At 43.1% G+C, this 15,852-nt stretch overlaps 1 protein-coding gene across 5 annotated transcripts in view; it reads left to right on the top strand.

Moving 5' to 3' along the window:
- LOC106568293 (CAP-Gly domain-containing linker protein 1) overlaps nt 1–15,852 on the top strand; it is a 49,135-nt gene that overhangs the window by 12,101 nt on the left and 21,182 nt on the right. For 4 of the 5 annotated variants that reach the window (XR_006758401.1, XM_014138495.2, XM_014138498.2 and 1 more), the window contains 6 exons: nt 1,202–1,306; nt 2,178–2,339; nt 5,387–5,482; nt 6,218–6,275; nt 6,348–6,442; nt 8,483–8,557. Coding sequence is in view for 4 of the 5 variants with exons in the window: in XM_014138495.2 (XP_013993970.1) it covers nt 1,202–1,306; nt 2,178–2,339; nt 5,387–5,482; nt 6,218–6,275; nt 6,348–6,442; nt 8,483–8,557 (591 nt within the window). In the remaining variant the exon portion in view is untranslated. The remainder of the gene's footprint in view (nt 1–1,201; nt 1,307–2,177; nt 2,340–5,386; nt 5,483–6,217; nt 6,276–6,347; nt 6,443–8,482; nt 8,558–15,852) is intronic. The other variant, XM_045692475.1, reaches the window with a different exon arrangement.

Here is a 15,852-nt window from a genome sequence, read left to right as displayed (position 1 = left end):
CCAGCCCTCATCTATTCACTCATTCATGATTACATGTTCTTGTTTTCGTTCTTTTATTTGTTCCTCTATCAGTTCTTCCGCCACTCTTTCCTTCTTATTCTTTCTTTGTTTTTCTATCCATCGCCTCCCTGAGAGCTCTCTTTTCTCTCCTTGCCACGCCTCTTCTCTTTTCACATTCTTTCAACTCTCCCTCTCGCCTCCGCTCCCGCTCTTCCTCGCTCATGGAGAGGGTGATGTCACAAAGCCTTCATCTGTCTCTCTCTCTCCCTTTTGGCGCTTACAGAAGAGCAAGAAGGATAGAGCGATGATGTCACTGATTGTAAGACCTTGTCAAGAAAGGGTTTGAGCACTGGGAGCCAAAGTGAACAGAACCGAATCCACAAGATGGAGCTGTCCTGAAAATAGATCTAAGCAGATCCATAGATACACTAGACACAGTTTGACAAACGCAATTCATGAAAAGTTGCAAGACAAATGTTAGAATGATAAGAATGTTGTCTTTATGTAGCTGTTGGTTCCAACATGGAGGATAGTTAGCGGAACTCTGTACATCTGGGACTCTATAAACCAAAGACCCAAACAGAGGTGGTTAGTGTGCGGCTCAGTCCCATAGTGGTTCACTTTAGAGGGTTAGAGTCCTTTTAGAAGATTTAGGCTGTTTCTCAAATGGCACCATATTCTCTATATGCCTCTATATATGGTTCTGCTCTATATGTCTCTATATATGGGTCTGCTCTATATGTCTCTATATATGTGTCTGCTCTATATTCCTCTATATATGGGTCTGCTCTATATGTCTCTATATATGGGTATGCTCTATATGCCTCTATATATGGGTCTGCTCTATATGTCTCTATATATGGGTCTGCTCTATATTCCTCTATATATGGGTCTGCTCTATATTCCTCTATATATGGGTCTGCTCTATATTCCTCTGTATATGGGTCTGCTCTATATTCCTCTATATATGGGTCTGCTCATTGAGGATTTGTCCTAATAGAATCTTTGGAATATAACATTTGAAATAAAATAGAACCCACTGAAATAAAAACCTTTGGCTCTCATATGCACTTCCTACTTCCTGGTCTCTACTATGACATCATTGCTTGCTGTCCTGTCTTTGTGTGTGGCAGGGTGCTGGCATGTGACGCTGGTGTTGGTGTGTTCTCCTCTTCCTCCTCTTCTTCTCTCTGACTAACAGATGCAGACCAAACTGGAGCATGCCCATATTAAGGAGGTTGAGCAGAGCCTTCTGTTTGAAAAGACCAAAGCTGACAAACTGCAGAGGGATTTAGAGGACACTAGGGTAATGCCATCATAGACATAAGATATACAACATCATTGGGTACTACTTCTGGATATTCCTGGATCTTATATTCTAGACACAGTAGGGTTGGGGTGTATGTTGCGGATCAATGTAGTTTTCGATATAGATGTCCACAGCCATCTGGCAAAGAAAAAAGGAATGTTTGCAACTCTGGTATGCTCCCATGGTGATTTAATCAGACGCACAATAAAGACAATGTTTTGATCCGAGTTGGCTCATACACCACTGTGAAGCACACCTACTGAAATACCTCTAGAGGCATGTACATCTGGTCAGTTAAATACATATAGTACATTAACATCACAATAAATATTACCCAGTAGACATATGGAAAAACATTAATACATTTCGTTTTTTTTATCCATGTCAAGTCATATAGGTGTACAATAGATAATAGACAAATGCGTCAATCATTTTGTATACAATATTATATAGGGAAAATGGAAGAAAGCAGAGCACATTTTACTGAAATTGTTTTCTATCTAGTTCTTCATTTAGACCTCTTAAAGACAGAATGTTGAAGAAATGTACCGGTAATCAAAAGGACTCTTGTCTCAGGAGGAAATACTCAAATTGCCACAGCATTCCACAATGTTTCTTCTGGATGCCCCAAACTCTCTGGAACAAAAAGCTGTTCTCATGCTGTTGCGACTTGTATCTTAGTCTTATCTGCACATTCTTACCCTGCCTTGATACTGTTCTTCATATAGGGCATAAATTATATTGGATTTATTTTAAAATATATTGTTGCCCTATCTCAAAAAAGCTGGATGGGCTAGGGCTGGCTCTCTCTCTCTCTGCCCTCTCATTCCCCCCTCTTATTCTCCCTCCCCCTTCTCTCTCTCCTCAGGTGGCCACAGTGTCTGAGCGGTCCAGGATCATGGAGCTGGAGAGAGAGGTAGCGGAGCTGCAGTTGAGACTACGCTCCTCCCAGCAGACAGGGGGCGCTGTGTCGCTGTCACCAGAGGCGCTCAGCAACCTCAAGGCCCGGGCCCAGTCCCAGGAGAAGAAGGTGGGGGGTCTCATAGTCATGGTCAAAAAACATCCCCTTAATAACTTCTTAGCTCCTACCCCTCTACCAGGGATGGGCAACTCAAATCCCAATTTGTAGGATTTGGGACATCAATTTGTGCCCCTCTAGTATGATATGTTGCGTTACGTTACGTTATGAATGGAGTATTGGTCCTACAATATCATACGAATTAGATGACGTAATGTATCATACATCTTGTCTGGTCGTACAATATCATACGAATTAGATGACGTAATGTATCACACATCTTGTCTGGTCGTACAATATCATACGAATTAGATGACGTAATGTATCATACATCTTGTCTGGTCGTACAATATCATACGAATTAGATTATGTAATGTATCATACATCTTGTCTGGTCGTACAATATCATACGAATTAGATGACGTAATGTATCATACATCTTGTCTGGTCGTACAATATCATACGAATTAGATGACGTAATGTATCATACATCTTGTCTGGTCGTACAATATCATACGAATTAGATGACGTAATGTATCATACATCTTGTCTGGTCGTACAATATCATACGAATTAGATGACGTAATGTATCATACATCTTGTCTGGTCGTACAATATCATACGAATTAGATGACGTAATGTATCATACATCTTGTCTGGTCGTACAATATCATACGAATTAGATGACGTAATGTATCATACATTTTGTCTGGCCGTACAAATCATACAAATTAGATTATGTAATGTATCATACATCTTGGAGTGCATTTGGAAACGTACGGTGCATTCGGAAAGTATTCAGACCCCTTGACTTTTTACACATTTTGTTACGTTACAGCCTTATTCTAAAAGGATTCCATTTTTTATTCTTCTCATCAGTCTACACACAATACCCCACAATGACAAAACAAAACTGTTTTTATGAATTTTTGCAAATTTATAAACATAAAAATACTGATATCACATTTTTATAAGTATTCAGACACTTTACTCAGTACTTTGTTGAAGCACCTTTGGCAGCGATTACAGCCTTGAGTCTTCTTGGGTCTGACGCTACAAGCTTGGCATACCTGTATTTGGGGAGTTTCTCCCATTCTTCTCTGCAGATCCTCTCAAACTCTGTCAGGTTGGATGGGGAGTGTCGCTGCACAGCTTTTTTCAGGTCTCTCCAGAGATGTTTGATCGGGTTCAAGTCCGGGCTATGGCTGGGCCACTCAAGACGTTCAGAGACTTGTCTGAGGTCCTGAGCGCTCTGGAGCAGGTTTTCATGAAGGATCTCTCAGTACTTTGCTCCGTTCATCTTTCCCTTGATCCTGACTAGTCTCCCAGTTCCTGCCGCTGAAAAACATCCCCACAGCATGATGCTGCCACCACCATGCTTCACCGTAGGGATGGTGCCAGGTTTCCTCCAAACGTGAAGCTTGGCATTCAGGCCAAAGAGTTCAATCTTGGTTTCATCAGACCAGAGAATCTTGTTTCTCATGGTCTGAGAGTCTTTATTTTCCTTTTGGCAAACCCCAAGTGGGCTGTCATGTGTCTTTTACTGGGGATTGGCTTCCGTCTGGCCACTCTACCATAAAGGCCTGATTGGTGGAGTGCAGCAGAGATGGTTGTCCTTCTGGAAGTTTCTTCCAACTCCACAGAGAAACTCGAGCTCTCTGAGTGACTAGCGGGTTCTTGGTCACCTCCCTGACCGAGGCCATTCTCCCCCGATTGCTCAGTTTGGCTGGGCAGCCAACTGTAGGAAGGGTCTTGTTGGTTCTCAACTTCTTCCATGTAAGAGTGATGGACCCCACTGTGTTCTTGGGGACCTTCAATTCTGCAGAAATGTTTTGTTACCCTTCTCCAGATCTGTGCCTTGACACAATCCTGCCCCAGAGCTCTTCAGACAATTCCTTCAACCTCATGGTTTGGTTTTTGCTCAGACATGCACTGTCAACTGTGGGGCCTTATATTGACAGGTGTGTGCCTTTCCAAATCATGTCCAATCAATTTCATTTACCACAGGTGGACTCAAGTCAAGTTGTAGAAACATGATCAATGGAAACAGGATGCACCAAAGCTCAATTTCGATTCTCATATCTCAGGGTCTGAATACTTATGTAAATAAGGTATTTCTGTTTTTATTTTTAATACATTTGCAAAAATGTCTAAAAACCAGTTTTCACTTTGTCATTATGGGGCATTGTCTGTAGATTGATGAGAATTTTTTTTGAATAAGGCTGTAATGTAACAAAATGTGGAAAATGGGTCTGAAAATGTGGGGGCTGAATACTTCTGAATGCGCTGTATAGCATTATACGTCTTGCTCTGAGACCACTTTTCCTCCCAACCATCCTCCCCGACCAACCTCCCTTCTTTTGTTTCTGTCGTAAGTAACCATACCATTATTCCATTTGTAACTTAAGGTAACATTCATACTAAATGGAGGTACACAAATATATACTGAACAAAAATATAAGTGCAACATGTAAAGTGTTGGTCCCATGTTTCATGAGCTGAAATAAAAGTTTAGAGAATTTGGCAGTATGTCCAACCGGCCTCACAAACGCAGAACACGTGTAACCACGCCAGCCCAGGACCGCCACATCTGGCTTCTTCACCTGAGGGATCGTCTGAGACCAGTCACCTGGACAGCTGATGAAACAGAGGAGTGTTTCTGTCTGTAATAAAGCCCTTTTATGGGGAAAAACTCATTCTGATTGGCTGCGCCCCTATGCCCTCCCAGGCCCACCCATGGCTGCACCCCTGCCCAGTCATGTGAAATCCATAGATTAGGGTCTAATGAATTTATTTCAATTGATTGATTTCCTTATATGAACTGTAACTCAGTAAAAGCATTGAAATTGTTGCATGTTGCATTTATATTTTTGTTCAGTATATGTTCCGAAGCCGATGTCTGTTTAATATGGTCAGGCTGCCAGTCCTGGCCTGCTGTGTGTGTAGGCTTTTGTTCCAGCCTGGTCATTCCCATGGTCTTTGCATTTACAATCATCTGTTTTTTCTGGTTTTGCCTCCCTTTGGACATTACTATGTCTCCTGTCTGTCTTCCCCTCCAGATCAGTGAACTGAATGTGAATCTGGACAGCAGGCAGAAACAGCTATGCTCTGTAGAAGACGACAAGAGCTCCCTGGAACAGCAGCTAACCAGCCTGGTGAGACACCCACACACACGTGTACACACACACACACACGTATACACACACACGGTCATGATGATAAAAGTTGTTATCCTTCCCTGTATAGCTCATGGAGAAATAATGTTTTTGCTCTCTAGTCAATCAATCAATCAATCAATCAAATGTATTTATAGAGCCCTTTTTACACAGTCCCCGCACCACATATCAACAGACAACTAACTTACTACCCTGAGACAATGCAGAGTATAGCCCACATAGCCCTCCCCAACCGCACGAGCCTGAGGGTGCGCAAAACCGGACAGGAAGAACACGTCAGGGACTCAACCCACTCAAGTCTAGTATAGAGAAATAATCCTGGCATGACCTGATGCACCCCTCCTAGGGACGACATGGGAGAGCGCGAGCAGCCAGTGACTCAGCCCCCATAATAGGGTCAGCGGCAGAGAATCCCAGTGGAGAGGGGTGCCGGCCAGGCAGAGAATCCCAGTGGAGAGGGGTGCCGGCCAGGCAGAGAATCCCAGTGGAGAGGGGTGCCGGCCAGGCAGAGAATCCCAGTGGAGAGGGGTGCCGGCCAGGCAGAGAATCCCAGTGGAGAGGGGTGCCGGCCAGGCAGAGACAGCAAGGGTAGTTCGTCACTTCAGTGCCTTGCCGTTCACCTTTGCACCCCTCGGCCGGACTACACTCAATCATAGGACCTACTGAAGAGTGACGTTTGTTGTTGTGTTGTTCTTTGTTTGTTTGCCATTTCAGAGACAGAAACTGGACGTAGCAGAGGAAATGAACAAGAGGACGGCCCGAACCATGCAAGGTAAGCAAAGCAGCCCTAAGAGAGGCACTGGTAAAGATTCATCATGAAGAGTCTCTCCGACTTTTGTTGCAGAGCTGAAGAGAGGAGAGCATACGGAAAAAGAGAGGGAGGCACAGAGAGAAGAGAACCAAGGCAAAGAGAAAGAGCTTCAGGATAGACTGACGCAGGTGTGTGTGTGTGTCTGTGCATCTACGTGCGTGCGTGCCTGCGTGTGTGCCTGCGTGCGTGTGTTGGCAAGTGTGTATTGTATGATAACAATTGTCTTTCTGTCGGTTGTGTGTGCCTGTATGTGTGCAGGTGGAAATGTGTGTATGTAATGTTTGTATCATGATGTATGCATGAAAACAGCAGCTGTGACACACAAGGTCACATGATGTTCATCCAGACCCACCGAAGCTGAGCTAGATCTCTGAGACTGAAACTAGATCTCTGAGGCTGAAGCTAGATCTCTGAGACTGAAGCTAAAGATAGATTTCTGAGGCTGAAGCTAAAGCTAGATCTCTGAGGCTGAAGCTAGATCTCTGAGACTGAAGCTAGATCTCTGAGACTGAAGCTAGATCTCTGAGGCTGAAGCTAGATCTCTGAGACTGAAGCTAGATCTCTGAGACTGAAGCTAAAGCTAGATCTCTGAGACTGAAGCTAGATCTCTGAGGCTGAAGCTAGATCTCTGAGACTGAAGCTAGATCTCTGAGACTGAAGCTAGATCTCTGAGGCTGAAGCTAGATCTCTGAGACTGAAGCTAAAGCTAGATCTCTGAGGCTGAAGCTAGATCTCTGAGGCTGAAGCTAGATCTCTGAGACTGAAGCTAGATCTCTGAGGCTGAAGCTAGATCTCTGAGGCTGAAGCTAGATCTCTGAGACTGAAGCTAGATCTCTGAGACTGAAGCAAGCTAGATCTCTGAGGCTGAAGCTAAAGCTAGATCTCTGAGGCTGAAGCTAAAGCTAGATCTCTGAGGCTGAAGCTAGATCTCTGAGGCTGAAGCTAGATATCTGAGACTGAAGCTAGATCTCTGAGACTGAAGCTAGATCTCTGAGGCTGAAGCTAGATCTCTGAGACTGAAGCTAGATCTCTGAGACTGAAGCTAGATCTTTGAGGCTGAAGCTAGATCTCTGAGGCTGAAGCTAAAGCTAGATCTCTGAGGCTGAAGCTAGATCTCTGAGGCTGAAGCTAGATCTCTGAGACTGAAGCTAAAGCTAGATCTCTGAGGCTGAAGCTAGATCTCTGAGGCTGAAGCTAGATCTCTGAGACTGAAGCTAGATCTCTGAGGCTGAAGCTAAAACTAGATCTCTGAGGCTGAAGCTAGATCTCTGAGACAGAAGCTAAAGCTAGATCTCTGAGGCTGAAGCTAAAGCTAGATCTCTGAGGCTGAAGCTAAAGAGAAGCTAGATCTCTGAGGCTGAAGCTAGATCTCTGAGACTGAAGAAGCTAGATCTCTGAGGCTGAAGCTAGATCTCTGAGGCTGAAGCTAAAACTAGATCTCTGAGGCTGAAGCTAGATCTCTGAGACAGAAGCTAAAGCTAGATCTCTGAGGCTGAAGCTAAAGCTAGATCTCTGAGGCTGAAGCTAGATCTCTGAGGCTGAAGCTAGATCTCTGAGGCTGAAGCTAGATCTCTGAGACTGAAGCAAGCTAGATCTCTGAGTGAAGCTGAAGCTAGATCTCTGAGGCTGAAGCTAGATCTCTGAGGCTGAAGCTAGATCTCTGAGACTGAAGCTAGATCTCTGAGGCTGAAGCTAAATCTCTGAGACTGAAGCTAGATCTCTGAGACTGAAGCTAAAGCTAGATCTCTGAGGCTGAAGCTAGATCTCTGAAGCTGAAGCTATGGCTGCAGGCTAGCTTAACAATGTCACCACGTGACTAACCTTTTCCATGTCTCTTTAATATGCAGGCAGGCATCTACTTTATGTAATGTTTATGTAACTAAATAACTAGTTAATGTTCCACCATAGTTCATTATTAAAGATGTATTATTTCAAATGAACTTTTAACAATTAACTTTCAATTAAATTTTAAGAGGCTGTTCCTGTGGATTTAGACATCTTGTAGAAGTAGAATGATTCATTTGTTTTATAGCTTTAGAGAAAGAATTACAGTATGTATTATTGATGGGATTTGTGGAGACTTGCGCCAATGGTTGGTCAATAGTTTTAAACAAAAGTTAGATAAAAATAAATGATATCATGTTTACTCAACATGTCCCCTCCCCCAGGCTGCTGAGTCATCAGAGAGGACCGCCCACTCACTGGAGCAGCTGACCAATGAGAAGACAGCGCTAAAGGCTCAGGTGAGGATGGGGGTAGTAGCTGCGATGAAAAATCAGTTTGTCATATCTCTGATGTAAAGCAGGCTTTAATGTGTTCATATGTGTGTTTATGGGAACTTCATATGTGTCTGTGTGCGCATATTTCTGGGTGTCCTGAGGGACTATTGCTTTATATTCACCTGAGTATTACATACAGTGCTGTATGAATGTCTGGTCACCACATAGACCCAGTCATGCATAAAATACTCCTAGGCATCTCTCTCTCTCTCTCTCTCTCTCTCTCTCTCTCTCTCTCTCAATCTCTCTCAATCTCTCTCTCTCTGTTCCTCACTCTTTCTCTCTCTATACTTTATCTCTCTCTGCTCACTCTTTCTCTCTCTATACTTTATCCCTCTCTGTTCCTCACTCTTTCTCTCTCTATACTTTATCCCTCTCTGTTCCTCACTCTTTCTCTCTCTATACTTTATCCCTCTCTGTTCCTCACTCTTTCTCTCTCTATACTTTATCCCTCTCTGTTCCTCACTCTTTCTCTCTCTACACTTTATCCCTCTCTGTTCTTCACTCTTTCTCTCTCTACACTTTATCCCTCTCTGTTCCTCACTCTTTCTCTCTCTACACTTTATCCCTCTCTGTTTCACTCTCTTTCTTCCAATCGATCCATTGCTCTTTATTGCCCCCCTTCTATTCTATTACCCCTCTCCTCATCTCTGCCTTCATCCATCCTCTCTTTCTCTCTCTGTCCATGCATCTTTTTTGTCATCTTTTTGTCATCTCGATGAGATGAGACAAGACTGTAACTACCAGGGGCGGCAGGTAGCCTAGTGGTTAGAGCATTGGACTTGTAACTGAAAGGTTGCTAGATCAAATCCCTGAGCTGACAAGGTAAGAATCTGTTGTTCTGCCCCTGAACAAGTAGGCCGTCATTGTAAATCAGATTTTGTTATTAACTGACTTGCCTAGTTAAATGAAAATAAAATCTCCTCACCCCCTCTCTCTGGACATAGTGACCCAGCCATGCTAGCTATGTCTTTGGGCTCCAGATGGTCAGTCTGATGACTGCAGGGAAACAGATTAGAGGGGAATACACACACGCTTAATCTGGGGAGTGAATTGCTTTGTGAGTGACTGTGGGTGTAGTTTCCAGTTAGACCTGAACTGAGCCATTCCTTCTGTTCTACTGTCCTAATCGAGTGATGAATCATTAGTACCTCTCCCTAATTTCTCTCACTCAGTCTTAGGCAGGGGGCGTACCGCCTTGCAAGGCGGGCTATCTACAGATGTAGGATCTTAATTTGATCCAGTTTGTTAAAGCAAGAAAATGATCCTGCAGCAACAGGAAATGGGAATTTTTATGTGGATTATAATCATACATTTTTGTAGGGATTTATGCATTTTTCATTAGGGCAAATCAAGTCTGAAATTTCAAAGTGGAAATTACAAATTTTAGAAGCCTTGTTAAAACTCAAATACACTACAAGTTTGTATTTCCTGTCAGCAACAAAAGAGTTAAGATCAAATTAAGATCCTACATCTGAGGGGCCTCCTGAGTGGCGCAGTGGTCTAAGGCACTCCATCGCAGTGCTAGCTGTGCCACTAGAGATTCTGGGTTTGAGTCCAGGCTCTGTCTCAGCCGGCCGCGACCGGGAGACCCATGGGGCGGTGCACAATTGGGGAGGGGAGGGTTTGGCCAGCAGGGATGTCCTTGTCCCATCGCGCTCTTGCGACTCCTGTGGCGGGCCGGGCACAGTGCATGCTGACACGGTTGCCAGGTGTACGGTGTTTCCTCCAACACATTGGTGTGGTTGGCTTCTGGGTTAAGTGGGCATTGTGTCAAGAAGCAGCGGGGTTGGGTTGTGGCTCGGAGGACGCACGGCTCTGGACCTTCACCTCTCCCGAGTCCGTACGGGAGTTGCAGCGATGAGACAAGACTGTAACTGCTGATTGGATACCACGAAGTTGGGGAGAAAAAGCTTTTTAAAAGATGTAATTTGTTTTACCCATCTACCAGTAGTGGCCTTCTTTACGAGGCAAATGTCCCTGGTCTTTGTGTTTTTTTCTGTGTTTGAAATTCACTGCTCGACTGAGGGACCTGACAGATAATTGTATGTGTGGAGTACAGAGATGAATGAGGTAGTCATTCAAATATCATGTTAAACACTATGAGTCCATGCAACTTATTATGTGACTTGTTAAGCACATTTTACTCCTGAACTTAGGCTAGCCATAACAAAGGGGTTGAATACTTATTGACTGAAGACACTTAAGCTTTTCATTTGTAAAAAAAAAAAATCTCAAAAAACATAATTCCACTTTGACACTATGGGGTATTGTGTGTAGGCCAGTGACCCAAAAAATATTTGTTATAAATGTTACATTCAGGATGCAACACAACAACGTGGAAAAAGTCAAGGGGTGTGAATACTTTCTGAATGCACTGTATAGGTAGGGATAAAGTGACTAGGCAACAGGATAGATAAACAGTAGCAGCAGCGTATATGATGAGTCAAAAGAGTTAGTGCAGAAAGGGTCAATGCAGATAGTTAAATAGTTAACCAATAGCTACCCGGACTAACTATTTAGCAGTCTTATGGCTTGGGGGTAGTAGCTGTTCAGGGTCCTGTTGGTTCCAGACTTGGTGCATTGGTACCACTTGCCGTGCGGTAGCAGAGAGAACAGTGTGGCTGGAGTTTTTGACCATTTTTAAGGCCTTCCTCTGACACTGCCTGGTATAGAGGTCCTGGATAGCAGGGAGTTCGGCCCCAGTGATGTACTGGCCGTACCCACTACCATATGTAGCCTCTTGCGGTCGGATGCCAAGCAGTTGCCATACCAAGCGGTGATGCAGCCAGTTAGGATGCTCTCGATGGTGCAGCTATTCAGCTCAGCTGCGAAATACGACTGGCTTAGCCACAAAATATAACATAGACGTTTTGAAAATGCCTGAGTCTTTTGAATATAAGGAATAGGAATACTGAAAGGAGTCTGAAAGAGTCGTTAAAGAGGTCCATCTTGAAGAGGGATCCGATGTGGTGCTGATGAGATTAGAAAAATCCCTTTAAATAGAGAGGCTTTTGGAGAGCAGTGGTTTTATTTTAGTGAAGGGTGCTTAGCCTCACACACACACACACACACACACATACACACACACTCTCTCTCTCTCGTTCTCGTTCTCACTCTCTCAAACTCCACTCACTCTTACTCCAACACGTTATTTTAAGTGCTGCGATGCTCTTACTGCCCTCCCTCCCCTCGCTCTCCTCTTCACCCGCAGGCTGTGATGTAATCGTGCATGTGTCAGTGTGAGCCCCGGCAGCTGTGTGTGTGCCACATGCATGGATAGGCAGAACATTACATTATTTGTACACACACTCATGTGTAGACTACTGCATATCTTTAATTTTTTTATTTAAAAAAATAATAATTAGACTACTGCATATCATTACTGTCTGATGAAAACCTCGTAACTCCATTTTTGCCCATTTTTCTTTTTTTTTTTACATTTATTGAAAGCGGTAACTTCCCTCAATGTACTATGAACATTTCATGACTCTGTGACCAAGAAAATGTGTTCAAAATAGCTTCTAAAGTTTCATAATTGTACGTTTGTTAATGGGAAAATGTGATTTTTACAAAGAAATCCTGAAAAGTTTATGTTTTGGAGATGAGAGGTTTTCATCAGACAGCAACTATATGCTTGTTAGTTATATGGAGCAACAGTGTTGGTCTGACCATATAGACCCAGCGATCGCTATTTTGCCTCTGAGAAGGAACATATGTGATTTGCTTATCTTTGAAAAGCATTGGTTGATCTTTGAGAGGAATACGTTCTGATTGGGTGATCTAAATCTGTGTATGCTCCAGAGAGAGAGATGCTGCTAATAAAACTGAAGGGAGGCAACCCTCTCTTTACCTTTATGCAGGGCCATGTACAGTGCATTCGGGAAGTATTCAGACCCCTTGACTTTTTCCAGATTTTGTTAGGTTACAGCCTTATTCTAAAATTGATTAAATCGTTTTTCCCCCTCATCAATCTACACACAATACCCCATAATGACAAAGCAAAAACAGGTTTTTAGGCATTTTATGCAATTTTTGTCCGAAACCAATATCCAATATTTCTAAGCAATCTAGTACAGTATAGTTGAAACACACACACTGACCAAAAATGTATTTTGTTGGCATTTACGTATGTCCCCATTACCAGTAAAACATAATCAAAAACTATTTCTTTCACTTACTTGCTGTGCTCTTTCGTTCATTTGTTCAGTCGTTTCATTCTCAACCAGGATTTCATTGTACATGTCAAGCAGTGAAGTTTCAGCTTTGTCTGTCCGTGGCCTCTTCTGTCGTGGGTCCTCTTCCTCGTTGCACACTGTCACTGTGTCCGTTTCCATCTTGTCCAGCTGTGTTTGTAACAATTCACATAAACCCTGTTTCTTGTTTGCATCGAAGTAGTGGTTCTTGTACCTAGCATCGAGCATGGTGGCGATACAGTAAAGAGGCTCAGAGAGAATGCCACCGTATCGCTTGTTCACAGCCTCTAGTAGAGTACTTTTGTAAGTTTTAACCCCACGGTCTGTTGGCAGTTTTATTGAGCAGGCTTTTCAATGCCATGACAGAGGGTATCACGTCTGCTGCAGATGCAGTTGATGAGCTTATTTTGAGTCAGTTGTTCGAATGGAGTTGTGTTCATGTTTTCAATGAGAGTCCACTGGTTTGTACTGATTGTTGCAGGTAACTCATAGTCAGCTCACGCCAAGCACTCGTTTTTGTTCCAACAGGCTCTCCATCATGTAAAAAGTACTGTTCCATCTGGTGGAAACGTCTTGCTTAAGCCTTTTAATTTTCATTCCAAGCTGCTCCTGTATTGCTTGCAGGCGGCTGTATGCTAGCTGTGAGTGTTTAAAATGAGCCACTATCTTCCTACCTGTTGCCACTGTGCAGGATATGCTGCGTTGGGCCAAAACACCTTCGTTCACAGCCAGTTGCAACGTGTGTGCCATGCAAGGCAAACTGGCGACTCCGCATTGTTCCAAAGCATTTGTCATGTTACGTGCATTATCACGTAGCACAGCATGTACATTGTTCTTGGGGATTTTCCAAGTTTCAAACATGTTCTCAAATGCCATTGAAAAGGCAGCAGCCGAATGAGAACCAGCACATTCTTGAGCATGCAATACGGCTTTCCTCAGTACGAAATCCTCGTCGACCCACTGTGCTGTCAGACTCTGGCCCAAATGTCAGTCGTGAAGCTAATAGCAGTGACGCCCATAGCAGGTAGCTCATGGATGTGCGTTTCAACAATACTGTGTAACTCCGGTAGGGCAACATCTGAAAAATAGTGCGTACTTGGTAGTGTGTACCGGGGCTTGAGGTACTCCACCAGTCGGCGAAAGCCAAAATCATCCACGACAGAGAACGTTGATTGTCAAAGGCAATGACTTCCATGATCTTGGCGTTAATGGATTTCGCCTTTGAGTTGTCTCGCTGAAATGTTCTTACGCTTTCAAAAGACTGCCCAACTTGAACATGTTTAGTTGTTGGAAGTGTGCGCTTAGTTTTTTTCTACTTTTGTTCTAAGTAGTCGCTGAACGTCTGGGGGTGATGATCTTTCATCCCTCGGTAAATAATAGCAGCACAAACATTGCATATGGCCTTTTTGTTATCTTCCTTTGAGACTTCAAAATAGATCCACACAGCAGACATTGTGGGCTAGGTTAGGAATGGTGTGTATTTGTCGTGCCGTCATTACGTTATCTACCTACACTACCGTTCAGAGGTTTGGGGTCACTTAGAAATGTTCTTGTCTTGAGATGTTGCTTCAATATATCCACATAATTGTCCTTCCTCATGATGCCATCTGTTTTGTGAAGTGCACCAGTCCCTCCTGCAGCAAAGCACCCCCACAACATGATGCTGCCACCCCCGTGCTTCACGGTTGGGATGGTGTTCTTCGGCTTGCAAGCTACCCCTTTTTCCTCAAAACATAACAATGGTCATTATGGCCAAACAGTTCTATTTTTGTTTCATCAGACCAGAGGACATTTCTCCAAAAAGTACGATCTTTGTCCCCATGTGCAGTTGCAAACCGTAGTCTGGCTTTTTTATGGCGGTTTTGGAGCAGTGGCTTCTTCCCTGCTGAGAGGCCTTTCAGGTTATGTCGATAAAGGACTCGTTTTACTGTGGATATAGATACTTTTGTACCTGTTTCCTCCAGCATCTTCACAAGGTCCTTTGCTGTTGTTCTGGGATTGATTTGCACTTTTCGCACCAAAGTACTTTCATCTCTAGGAGACAGAACGCGTCTCCTTCCTGAGCGGTATGATGGCTGTGTGGTCCCATGGTGTTTATCCTTGCGTACTATTGTTTGTACAGATTAACGTGGTACCTTCAGGTGTTTGGAAATTGCTCCCAAGGATGAACCAGACTTGTTGAGGTCTACAATTATTTTTCTGAGGTCTTGGCTGATTTCTTTTGATTTTCCCATGCTGTCAAGCAAAGAGGCACTGAGTTTGAAGGTAGGCCTTGAAATACATCCACAGGAGCACCTCCAATTAACTAAAATTATGTCAATTAGCCTATCAGAAGCTTCTAAAGCCATGGCATCATTTTCTGGAATTTTCCAAGCTGTTTAAAGGCACAGTCAACTTAGTGTATGTACACTTCTGACCCACTGGAATTGTGATGCAGTGAATTATAAGTGAAATAATCTGTCTGTTAACAATTGTTGGAAAAATTACTTGTGTCATGCACAAAGTAGATGTCCTAACCAACTTGCCAAAACTATAGTTTGTTAACAAGAAATTTGTGGAGTGGTTGACAAACAAGTTTTAATGACTCCAACTTAAGTGTATGTAAACTTCCGACTTCAACTGTGTATATATATAAAAAATTATATCACATTTAAAATACATCAATAAAAAAAGGATGTACCTAAGCTCAATTTTGATTCTCATAGCAAAGGTTCTGAATACTTTCTGTTTTTAATTTGAATACATTTGCAATAATTTCACAAAATCTGTTTTCGCTTCGTCATTATGGGGTATTGTATGTACATTGATGAGGAAACATTTTTATTTAATTGATTTTAGAATAAGACTGTAACGTAACAAAATGTGGAAAAGTAAAGGGGTCTGAATACTTAACGAATGCACTGTATAGATATAATATAGAGCTGTAATAGAGCCAGATATGTAGCGATCCATAGATCTACCTATCTATCCTGGATCACAACTGTTGGTCTTTCAGTCAGTCAACTGGTTGGGACGTGGGAGGCTGATTGATTGAAGGGTTTTCTGACCGACTGTGAATGAAGT

The sequence above is a fragment of the Salmo salar genome, chromosome ssa13, assembly GCF_905237065.1.
Source record: "Salmo salar chromosome ssa13, Ssal_v3.1, whole genome shotgun sequence".
NCBI lineage: Eukaryota > Metazoa > Chordata > Actinopteri > Salmoniformes > Salmonidae > Salmo > Salmo salar.
Note: the sequence above shows the minus strand (reverse complement) of the source record. Positions and strands in the feature narration are given on the sequence as shown.